Source organism: Mycena indigotica (assembly GCF_014461135.1).
Source record: "Mycena indigotica strain 171206Taipei chromosome Unknown Mind.scaff0008, whole genome shotgun sequence".
Lineage (NCBI taxonomy): Eukaryota > Fungi > Basidiomycota > Agaricomycetes > Agaricales > Mycenaceae > Mycena > Mycena indigotica.
In genome coordinates this window covers 4,131,268-4,143,638 of record NW_023503007.1, presented here as the reverse complement: position 1 = coordinate 4,143,638, position 12,371 = coordinate 4,131,268, and the positions used below count along the sequence as shown (strand labels likewise).

At 47.3% G+C, this 12,371-nt stretch overlaps 2 protein-coding genes across 2 annotated transcripts; both read right to left on the bottom strand.

Moving 5' to 3' along the window:
* Positions 1-3,081: 3,081 nt before the first annotated feature.
* On the bottom strand, positions 3,082-3,833 carry MIND_00977200 (uncharacterized protein; the record flags this gene model as incomplete). The annotated part of the gene is made up of 5 exons (XM_037366383.1): positions 3,082-3,366; positions 3,420-3,434; positions 3,488-3,589; positions 3,638-3,777; positions 3,824-3,833. The coding sequence occupies 5 exons, from the start codon at positions 3,831-3,833 to the stop codon at positions 3,082-3,084; spliced, it is 552 nt and encodes a 183-aa protein (XP_037217795.1).
* A 7,066-nt stretch (positions 3,834-10,899) lies between these two features.
* MIND_00977100 (F-box domain-containing protein) lies at positions 10,900-12,316 on the bottom strand (the record flags this gene model as incomplete). The annotated part of the gene is made up of 2 exons (XM_037366382.1): positions 10,900-12,245; positions 12,298-12,316. The coding sequence occupies 2 exons, from the start codon at positions 12,314-12,316 to the stop codon at positions 10,900-10,902; spliced, it is 1,365 nt and encodes a 454-aa protein (XP_037217794.1).
* Positions 12,317-12,371: the final 55 nt, after the last annotated feature.

Here is a 12,371-nt window from a genome sequence, read left to right as displayed (position 1 = left end):
AATTCGGCATGTCACAGTCACACCAGAAACATCAGAAATAATTATTTCTTGATTTTTTGCACAGCTTTTGGTTTCATCGAAAAGTGGTGATTTGGCCGAATTGATCAAAATAGTACAGTATTGTCAAGTCTGGTTTAGTCTGGTTTTCTATAGTGATGGCCACGTTCAGTTCAAATATTTGGTCCGACCATAAACTTAACTGGACCAAACTGAAAGGCCAGTTTGGCGCCGGTTTAAACTGTGGTTTGGCGTTCAGGTTCACCGAATCCAGGTTTTGAACTGAACAGATGGTCCGGTGTTCAAAAATAGGAACCGGACCGAACCGGACTTAGCCATCACTAGTTTTCTATTGAAGAGTTAGCCACTCCTTATCGGGACTATTGTTGGCTTCAAAGAAAGGCTGTTTTGACTAGCATGTAAATGTGGATTTGTCAGCCCTCCGCACTAGTTAAGATTCAAAATCCAACCAAAAGATTTCTATATACAGGCAAGCACCCTGTGACTCAAATCAGCACAGGTGTGACACATGACTGACAAATAGAATAGAATATTACTGATAAGAATCAATATACATATTTACCCACTTTTTATTGGACTTGTTCTGGTTTTGAAGATAGATTCGTCTGTCTCAACTTCTGATACCCAAGATGTCTCCATCTCCAGTCGGACTCTACTTCCACCCTTGCTACTCTATCAGGCATATCACTGCAGTCTTCCGGATGATCCCCTGGGACCTGGCTTATGACATGGTCCAGCAGGATTGATTCTACTTTTGCCCACTTTTTGTTGGGCTTGTTCTGTCAGCCTAAAGCTTTTATTTGATTTTCACCCACTTTTTTATGAGAACTATTCCTACCCAAGTTATATTCAGACCTTTTTGATTTTAATATTGATGAAAATTTTGATTTAATTTTTCTTGGGCTTCTTCTGTGGTAGCTTACTTGATACAGTGTGACTATGTGACATGATCTGTATGGCCTATGTGGTCCAGCCTGATACCCAGATACTTTGATTTGATTTTTACCCACTTTTTTTTTTGTCAAGAAATACTAGTAACATCAAGGAATTACCATTAAGCTCTAAATCAACATTTTTATGCACTTTTAACTAGGACCAAGTACAACATTGACCTATCAATACCAAACATTCAATGTGTGCTAGATTCTTATTAGAAAAAGTTTTTATTTGATTTTTACCCACTTTTTATTGGTACTACTAGTTGGTAAAGCTGTCCAAAGCTGGACTTTTATAGCAAAAATCAAGGTTATCAGTACTAAGAAACCCAAGCACTGATCATGTGATGAGGTAGTTGTCTTATTTGGTAATTTCCCAGTCACGTGAGCACAGCTCGGGGCAACTGATTTGACAGCTTCAAGCACCTAATTTCTAAATTCAGCTTTAGCTCACTGCCTGTAGACTAATGTACAGATTTGTTACCAGAATTTCTTCTAAAATCTGCTAAATTGCTATTCTAGGAAGGAATATCAGGCCCTAAAATTACCAATTCAGGAAGTGGTTCAGTTCAACTAAGAAAAGTTTTTTATTTGATGATTACCCTTGACTTTGCCACTTTTTACTGAATATTAAAGCCTACCGGATTCATATCAAGAAAAGTCTTTATTTGATTTTTTACCCACTTTTTTTTATTGGGACTAGATTTGTTTCCAGTTATATAAATTGCCATTCTGGGAAGTAATTCAAACCAAATTAGGCTGTAATTCAGAAAATGTTAAGTTTCATATCCACATATCATCAAGAGAAGTTTTATTTTATTTTAGTGACCTACTTTATGAACTGAAATTATTCTTACTTGAAACTGACTGTCAACATTGGGAGTTGAACGCAAGACGATGACACAACAGATCATCCCATAACATAACATTTGCAGGTCCGATCAAGTATTCCGTGAGAGGGTGACGCCAAGTGGTCACACATAACCTCTCTCTTTCTCTTTCCCCCCGTCGTCACTATGCTGGGTGGTCGGTGAGTGCTATAGCTCTGGGCTCCAGCTGTTGTCTAATGAGCAGTCAGCTCTTGCTCTGACCTGAAGGGCGGGCGAGCAAAGAGCCCATGTTGTTAGAGCCAGTCTCATGGCAAGCTAGCGACACTGGCTGTTATTGCTCACTGGCACCAACACTGTTACCGGTCCTGCTGCGCCTTCTCCGGTGAGTGCTTAGTCATCCTTCCTTTTTTTTTTGTTGCCTCTGTTGCGCTGCCTTCGGGAGGGGAAACCCTGGCCTGGAGTTGAAGAAAGTGCAGAATGGGGTTGGCTACCCAGAGCACGCGTTTGCTAAGCTTAATTGACGCGTTTTTAGGTGCATCTCAAACTCACTCCAGCCAAAACTATCGTAAAATGGATAAAAACGCGCAAGTCCGAAATTAAACGCGACGCACGTGACCGCGTTGACTTGGCGGCGTGGGCGTGGGACGCGCCGGAGCCGAGGTGGAGCGCCGAGGATGAGGTGGACGAGGACGCGCGGCCGAAGATGCGGCGATGCAGCGGTGCGGCGGACGACGGGTGGTGCGCGGACGCAGACGCAGACGCAGACGCAGACGCAGACGTGCTGCGTGACACATCTTTCATGGATGACCCCAGAACCTCTCCAGTGGCAACGCAGATTCTACAAGACTACACATGCTTGAGGATCTTCGCTTTTGTGTGGGTGATAGAGAGTCTGCATGGGCAGATGGAAGAAGTCGAGAGGTTTGGCGAAAGCGTCTTGCACGACCCCCGGTTTGTCGCAGGGACATATCCACGAGGCGAGGGCGCTCATTTGTGGCGCGAGTGGGAGCTCACGGCCAAAGGACTTGCGTGTGACTATTGGGATCGTGCAGAAAGTTTTGTTAAAAGAAAACAGAAGGGAGAAGTCAGGGGTACATTTTCATTTGCTTTCCAGTTGTGGACGACTAGTAATCTCGAGCACCAGCCACTGAATTCCAGGTGGATCAAGCATGCGTCTGCTCGGGTCCTCGATGCCCATCACGGTCATTCAGAACTATTTATCCATAATGAAATTATTTGGTGGATCAGTAGTGGATGGGGCAGTTTTATTTTACAGTCTGCTTATACCGCAGTAGCTCTCACACGTCTAGCGCCTCCTTGCCGATGTCTTCCTTCCCAATCGGAGTCTCCGGTAACGAGTCGGCCTCCGAGGAGACATCCTGCTCATACTGCCCACGTTCCCGGCTGACCTCCACAAATCGCGAAATCGACACTGTAGTCAGCGGGTACGTGTAGCTGGAGTTGTGCCGTCTGCTGTTAGCCCGGCTCTGGGCGGGATCGGAGTTCACATTCCCGGCATCTGAGTGGCCGCTGGATGGCGAGGCCAGTGCCAGGCGAAGAGTTACAAGGGTGAATGTGACGCCCTATCGAGAGAAAGAGTCAGTGCGTGATCCACCAGGGAAAGGCAGTTGATTACAATGATTGAGGTCGTCTAGAGTTGGCGTTATATTTCCAAGTGGGCACTTGACTGGAACGACAACGCACCAGATCGAGCAGGATATAGTGGGCGTTGTTGCTCAGCTCATAGACAACCACCAAGGCGAGAACAGAAGCAGAGTAGATGACGGCAGACTCCACAAAGATGATCTTAATCGTCGTTAATTTGAGTATACAAGGGGAAAGAAACGAACGAACAAGTGCAGTTCTGATACGACTGGCTTGCAAATTCCTTATTGATCGAGTACTGAGGATTCGATACGCGATGGCAACTTGTCTAATCAGATGGCGCAACACCAAAAGCATGTCAGAAACCGATATCAAGACCGGCCATAGAGCTGGAACAGGTAAGCAATGTCTGCGGGAAAAGTCGCGGCAACTCACTTGGCAACATCAAGTTCGGCCCTTGGGTTCCAACACGCCCTCCTCTCCAACAGCAACTCGGCGTCAACTAGATCGAGCGCGGCATCGATATCGCCAACACCGAGCTCGATAGTCGTGCGCGACGCAATAATGACCCGTATCCAATCTCCGCAACAAAGACTCCCGCAAAGTCAAGAACTCTGTGACGATGTCAGTTTCATCAACTCTGGTCAAATGACACGCACCCGGTGGGGAAAAGGCGCGATGGTCGTTCAAGACAGCGCAGGTGAGTTGTTTGGTGTCGTTCTTGCCGTCCTTGCAGCTGACCTTCGTGAGTAGAAGTCGGGCTGAACGTGCCGCGACTGCAATGCGGTAAGTCATTGCCTGCCGGAAGGAAATGGTGACAAACTCACAAGGTCTAAGATGTCGGGTTCCACTTCCAGGACAACAGTGTTGTCGTCGAAGACACGGCACCGACCACTTGGCACCAACGAGCCGAACTAGGCAACGCGACCGGTAAGCAAGATAACAAGAAATTGAAGACCACTCACCTTTTATAACTATCAGCAATGCCTCGGCGATACACAAGCATCAAATAGAAGACTGTAACGGGTCAGAAGGATTCGAGGACAAAGCAGTGACCAACTCACCTGCCGACAACGACAAGCCTGGCGAGCATGGTTGGTAATAACAGCGAGCTCGGTGGGGGGAAGGGCGACATCAAGTGGGAGAGAGAGGAAAGGGAGAGAAGGGAATGATGATGGAAGTGTCGGATTGGGGGCTGGGTTTTATACCCAGTGCCCGTCGGCGCTCGGCATAGGCGAGCTATGACACACAAGGTGATCACTTGCCGGAAAGGCGCATCACTGACAGGTGTACCTGGGCGATCTTGCCACTGCCGGTAAAGCGTGGAATCCAGTTTTGTGCAATTAAGATAGCTTTGCGGACATATATTAAGCAGCTAGTGTGTATATATACATGATGTATAATACTATGGTCGGTATAGATGAGTTTCGGGACCTGATCATGCGACGCAAGAGACCAAAAATCTGAAAACTGAGTTGGGGAGTGAAAAGCAAAATACGACAGACCGGACAGCGGAGCGCCCAATGTTTTAGGCGAGTGACATCAGGGGTGATGGATTCGTGATGCCCAGCATGTTTCATGCTGGCATCGCTGCAAGTTCGCCGTTGAGAAATGCAGAACTTTGGGGTGTTGTATGAAATTTCGGCGGAGTGAAAGATACTTTGGGGAATCGGAGGCGGCGAACTTGGTGAAGCATATCATCACGTGAAGGCCTCAAGTTCCGAGGGAAATCGGCCGACCCCCTGGCTTAGAATGCCAGGGATCAGCAAAATAACACACCTTCGCAAGATGATATGTTTCTGGAGAGCCGTTGCCACCGATCAAAGCTTGGTCCAACTGAGTGCTTACGTAAGCACATCTTCCCAAAATTTGAGCAAAATCGGAGCAATTCTAGGCATAGAACGGTGGTAGATTTGAGAATTTCCCTTTTTGGCGACAGGCGGTAGCGCGCGATAAGGTCACGTGACCGGCTTCCGGACGTCCGACCAAGCTTTATGAAACATTTTGACAGCTGCCCGACTGTCATGATGTTGTGTGCAGTCAATCGGGAATTGACATTTCCCCAGAAGGTCACGGCACATCTTCCTTTTGATTTTGAATCCTTTTGACATTTCTAGCTTTTGTTGTGAAGTCTGTTACATTCCAACTATTCTGATAACATTGCCTTTTCAAGACAATGTGTAGCAAAAGTTTTCACTCTCTTTTTATCAGGACTACCATACAAGTTTGATCAATTCGGCATGTCACAGTCACACCAGAAACATCAGAAATAATTATTTCTTGATTTTTTGCACAGCTTTTGGTTTCATCGAAAAGTGGTGATTTGGCCGAATTGATCAAAATAGTACAGTATTGTCAAGTCTGGTTTAGTCTGGTTTTCTATAGTGATGGCCACGTTCAGTTCAAATATTTGGTCCGACCATAAACTTAACTGGACCAAACTGAAAGGCCAGTTTGGCGCCGGTTTAAACTGTGGTTTGGCGTTCAGGTTCACCGAATCCAGGTTTTGAACTGAACAGATGGTCCGGTGTTCAAAAATAGGAACCGGACCGAACCGGACTTAGCCATCACTAGTTTTCTATTGAAGAGTTAGCCACTCCTTATCGGGACTATTGTTGGCTTCAAAGAAAGGCTGTTTTGACTAGCATGTAAATGTGGATTTGTCAGCCCTCCGCACTAGTTAAGATTCAAAATCCAACCAAAAGATTTCTATATACAGGCAAGCACCCTGTGACTCAAATCAGCACAGGTGTGACACATGACTGACAAATAGAATAGAATATTACTGATAAGAATCAATATACATATTTACCCACTTTTTATTGGACTTGTTCTGGTTTTGAAGATAGATTCGTCTGTCTCAACTTCTGATACCCAAGATGTCTCCATCTCCAGTCGGACTCTACTTCCACCCTTGCTACTCTATCAGGCATATCACTGCAGTCTTCCGGATGATCCCCTGGGACCTGGCTTATGACATGGTCCAGCAGGATTGATTCTACTTTTGCCCACTTTTTGTTGGGCTTGTTCTGTCAGCCTAAAGCTTTTATTTGATTTTCACCCACTTTTTTATGAGAACTATTCCTACCCAAGTTATATTCAGACCTTTTTGATTTTAATATTGATGAAAATTTTGATTTAATTTTTCTTGGGCTTCTTCTGTGGTAGCTTACTTGATACAGTGTGACTATGTGACATGATCTGTATGGCCTATGTGGTCCAGCCTGATACCCAGATACTTTGATTTGATTTTTACCCACTTTTTATTTTGTCAAGAAATACTAGTAACATCAAGGAATTACCATTAAGCTCTAAATCAACATTTTTATGCACTTTTAACTAGGACCAAGTACAACATTGACCTATCAATACCAAACATTCAATGTGTGCTAGATTCTTATTAGAAAAAGTTTTTATTTGATTTTTACCCACTTTTTATTGGTACTACTAGTTGGTAAAGCTGTCCAAAGCTGGACTTTTATAGCAAAAATCAAGGTTATCAGTACTAAGAAACCCAAGCACTGATCATGTGATGAGGTAGTTGTCTTATTTGGTAATTTCCCAGTCACGTGAGCACAGCTCGGGGCAACTGATTTGACAGCTTCAAGCACCTAATTTCTAAATTCAGCTTTAGCTCACTGCCTGTAGACTAATGTACAGATTTGTTACCAGAATTTCTTCTAAAATCTGCTAAATTGCTATTCTAGGAAGGAATATCAGGCCCTAAAATTACCAATTCAGGAAGTGGTTCAGTTCAACTAAGAAAAGTTTTTTATTTGATGATTACCCTTGACTTTGCCACTTTTTACTGAATATTAAAGCCTACCGGATTCATATCAAGAAAAGTCTTTATTTGATTTTTTACCCACTTTTTTTTATTGGGACTAGATTTGTTTCCAGTTATATAAATTGCCATTCTGGGAAGTAATTCAAACCAAATTAGGCTGTAATTCAGAAAATGTTAAGTTTCATATCCACATATCATCAAGAGAAGTTTTATTTTATTTTAGTGACCTACTTTATGAACTGAAATTATTCTTACTTGAAACTGACTGTCAACATTGGGAGTTGAACGCAAGACGATGACACAACAGATCATCCCATAACATAACATTTGCAGGTCCGATCAAGTATTCCGTGAGAGGGTGACGCCAAGTGGTCACACATAACCTCTCTCTTTCTCTTTCCCCCGTCGTCACTATGCTGGGTGGTCGGTGAGTGCTATAGCTCTGGGCTCCAGCTGTTGTCTAATGAGCAGTCAGCTCTTGCTCTGACCTGAAGGGCGGGCGAGCAAAGAGCCCATGTTGTTAGAGCCAGTCTCATGGCAAGCTAGCGACACTGGCTGTTATTGCTCACTGGCACCAACACTGTTACCGGTCCTGCTGCGCCTTCTCCGGTGAGTGCTTAGTCATCCTTCCTTTTTTTTTTTGTTGCCTCTGTTGCGCTGCCTTCGGGAGGGGAAACCCTGGCCTGGAGTTGAAGAAAGTGCAGAATGGGGTTGGCTACCCAGAGCACGCGTTTGCTAAGCTTAATTGACGCGTTTTTAGGTGCATCTCAAACTCACTCCAGCCAAAACTATCGTAAAATGGATAAAAACGCGCAAGTCCGAAATTAAACGCGACGCACGTGACCGCGTTGACTTGGCGGCGTGGGCGTGGGACGCGCCGGAGCCGAGGTGGAGCGCCGAGGATGAGGTGGACGAGGACGCGCGGCCGAAGATGCGGCGATGCAGCGGTGCGGCGGACGACGGGTGGTGCGCGGACGCAGACGCAGACGCAGACGCAGACGCAGACGTGCTGCGTGACACATCTTTCATGGATGACCCCAGAACCTCTCCAGTGGCAACGCAGATTCTACAAGACTACACATGCTTGAGGATCTTCGCTTTTGTGTGGGTGATAGAGAGTCTGCATGGGCAGATGGAAGAAGTCGAGAGGTTTGGCGAAAGCGTCTTGCACGACCCCCGGTTTGTCGCAGGGACATATCCACGAGGCGAGGGCGCTCATTTGTGGCGCGAGTGGGAGCTCACGGCCAAAGGACTTGCGTGTGACTATTGGGATCGTGCAGAAAGTTTTGTTAAAAGAAAACAGAAGGGAGAAGTCAGGGGTACATTTTCATTTGCTTTCCAGTTGTGGACGACTAGTAATCTCGAGCACCAGCCACTGAATTCCAGGTGGATCAAGCATGCGTCTGCTCGGGTCCTCGATGCCCATCACGGTCATTCAGAACTATTTATCCATAATGAAATTATTTGGTGGATCAGTAGTGGATGGGGCAGTTTTATTTTACAGTCTGCTTATACCGCAGTAGCTCTCACACGTCTAGCGCCTCCTTGCCGATGTCTTCCTTCCCAATCGGAGTCTCCGGTAACGAGTCGGCCTCCGAGGAGACATCCTGCTCATACTGCCCACGTTCCCGGCTGACCTCCACAAATCGCGAAATCGACACTGTAGTCAGCGGGTACGTGTAGCTGGAGTTGTGCCGTCTGCTGTTAGCCCGGCTCTGGGCGGGATCGGAGTTCACATTCCCGGCATCTGAGTGGCCGCTGGATGGCGAGGCCAGTGCCAGGCGAAGAGTTACAAGGGTGAATGTGACGCCCTATCGAGAGAAAGAGTCAGTGCGTGATCCACCAGGGAAAGGCAGTTGATTACAATGATTGAGGTCGTCTAGAGTTGGCGTTATATTTCCAAGTGGGCACTTGACTGGAACGACAACGCACCAGATCGAGCAGGATATAGTGGGCGTTGTTGCTCAGCTCATAGACAACCACCAAGGCGAGAACAGAAGCAGAGTAGATGACGGCAGACTCCACAAAGATGATCTTAATCGTCGTTAATTTGAGTATACAAGGGGAAAGAAACGAACGAACAAGTGCAGTTCTGATACGACTGGCTTGCAAATTCCTTATTGATCGAGTACTGAGGATTCGATACGCGATGGCAACTTGTCTAATCAGATGGCGCAACACCAAAAGCATGTCAGAAACCCACCTGTGCAGAACACATTCAGCGCCAATGACGCAGCGAAGAAGGTCGTGATCCACGGCGCAGGGCCTTGCGCAAATATGCCGTTCTTTCCTGCAAGAATTATGAAGTGCAGGCTGCCGAGGCCGCCCGCTAACCAGACGTTAATATGATATTTGGCTATTCCACCAAAAGGCGAGACCTGCCTCCGAGACCACACCAGAGAAGGACGGGGAGGAGGACGACCGCCCACCTCCGATCCCACACAATATAGCAGCGGAATATCTGAAGCCACACATTAATTGAAGATGTAATGGCGGAAAAAAATCCACACCATGAAGAGGTCGCCGGCCATAGTGAGCAGTACGTATAATGCGTCTTTGGCGGGCTCCAGAGGATTCGCGAGGTTGTTGTAGTATGCAAGTGGGCCATTTGGTGAGTACACGAAAGCCTGTACCGCACGCGTTATGTCGATTGCCCAATGCTGCAATGGGATGAATCAGCAAACAACATCTAATAGCTTGAATGGTGAGCTACCGCAACAGAAAGTGTCCACATGAGTAAGAGAGTGGGCAACAAAAGCTTATTAGCCATCCTAACACGTTGATTGTACATGAGCCAGAGGGTGATGGCCAGTAGGACACAAAAAGTTGCTTTAATCGGTGTGAGTAACGCAGAAATCGGACACGGATAAGAGAGCGACTATTCACCGAAGTTGAATGTCTCCACAACCAATGCAATGAGCTGGGCCTCTACGGGAGACAGAGAGTGGTGAGCAGCTCGCGACTCCATGAGGAGAGCCATTTGGTGAGAGGAAGGCCGGTCGAATGACCTTGAGGCATCGGAGAATGATATAAGATGGAAGGAAAGTTCTTCAGAGCCGTTCACGGAAATCAGCTAGGCTCCATGGGCGATAACAGTTCACTATCGACGGCGGCGTCTGATCTGCTTCCCGGAGAAGAGTAAGCCCAAAGGAAGTTCACTTGTGGTTGGTGTACTCACCGCGACAGGCGTGGGTGTGTGGATGCCAGCGTCCTCTCTGGAAGAGCATGGAAAGTGCGTTCAAGGACAACATGTAGTATGCAGTCCTGTAGACCCTCGGTCAGTGCGTTCCGCTGAATGGTATTTCGCTCAACTTGACTTTGGCTTCCAGCATTTGAATATTCCACGCAAGTCCAGGCTTGAAATTGACTGGCGAAACTGTCCTTGTAAGTCATGCAGTCAGGCTAGCCCTTGTAAAAGCGGCTCGCTGATGAGCATCCGGAGTCATGTATGTGCACTGGCACGCTTGAATCCTGCTTGAACGACTTGAATCTACGAGGGATTGCCACGTCACGGTTTGATATCCGGTCATCCGCATCATCTCCTGGCAGACTCCTGCTTCCTGCTACAGTGACTCGAAAGGATACGAGTGAAATGGCATTGGAGTCCGATAACACATTCCCTCCCGCAAACTATTATAGGTCAACAAAGTGCAACTACTTGTTATCCGGTATTGACGAGCGCAAGACCAACACGGAGGCCGGCCACGACTTGACAATGACGCCATTAAACCCATCTTCGGAAATTCCTCGTTTGAACATTGAGCTGCACCCCCCGCAACTTTGCATTCCGCCATATGTGCAGCATCCACTCATCCGGCGTTGCATCATTATACTCCATTTTCAGTTCTATCCGAGAAAGGAACACAAAGTCTCCATGGTCTGTCAACTCCGGTGTTTGGCATCGCTCTGTGACGACATCGCACAGAGCACAGAGCATCTCGTGTGCCCCTGCGTCGTATTTCCTGTGTGTCGTAACCCGAAGCGATTGTAGTTTTGGTAGAAAACTGTCATGAGCAGTCGAGTCTGACTCATAAATTGAAAGCATCTTGGTGAACAGCGAAGCGACCGTTTGCGCCTCTGTCGCGTCAAAATCTAGCTGCTCTAGACCGGGAAGAGTGGCCAGCAGTTCCAGTACATGCTGAGTCATGGCGCCGCGGATAAAATAGAGCTGGAGCGAGCGGAGATTATGAAACACCGATGAACGTTCAAAGAAGAATGAGATCGCGGTCAAATCTTCAGCGTTCAGACCGCCCCGTTCAGTAAAGCCCAGCGACGCGAGAGCGGGGATTGTCAGCAGCCGAATAATATACGCGGTAAGGTTCGATCCACGTAGGGAGAAATACTCCAATTTCGGGAGGCTGGATGCGGGGATAGCGCCCAGTGCCGGTGCACCGAAGGAGTCGATATTGACGTCCGCGACGCACTTGACCAGACGCGGAGTCATGAGAAGACATCGTAACAGGTCCTCCGGTCGGGTTTTGGTGAATGTGAGGGATGTGAGTTGGTGGTATGGAACATCCAACTGGCTTGGGCGGGGAAGGAGACCGAGGGTAAGATGTTGGAGCATTGGAGCAATTTGGAAAGCCTTGATCTGAGGAGTCTCTGCATCCGCGTCTGTGTCGAAGGCGTCGAGGCTGAGGCGACGTATACTCGGTATGGGGATGGTCGCAGATAGTTCCACAAGATATCGTGAGGAAACCTTCAACGCGATTTCTTTCCATTGTGCTCTATAACTCTCGAAAAGCTCAACAAGCCGCTGGTCGTGGTCTGAGGAAACGAGAGACAGTGAAATGTCCAAAGGTTGTTGCTGGGCACGAGAAAGCCAGCGTTGAATGAACGGAACGGCATCGCTATCGTGGGTTGCTATGGTCAAATGGATTGTAGACCAAATTTCGGGCATAGAGAGCGCGATTTCCCTCCAATGATGACAGACAGCGGTCAGAACTAGTGGAGGTAACCGTGTCAGAGGGCCAGTCTCTAGTTCCGCCGTTGTGGGTGCGCAATACAAAAACATCTCCCTAACGAGTTCGATAGGAAGACTGAGGACAGTGGTACGCTCGGAGGTGGTTTCTGTAGAGCTCGGTTGAACCGAAGGGTCGGTTGGGTGCAATAGATTACACACCTGCAGAAGCTACTGACATGGGTTGTAAAAGCTATGAAGTGTGGGAGCTTGCGGGCAGTGGATCATGCCGAGGT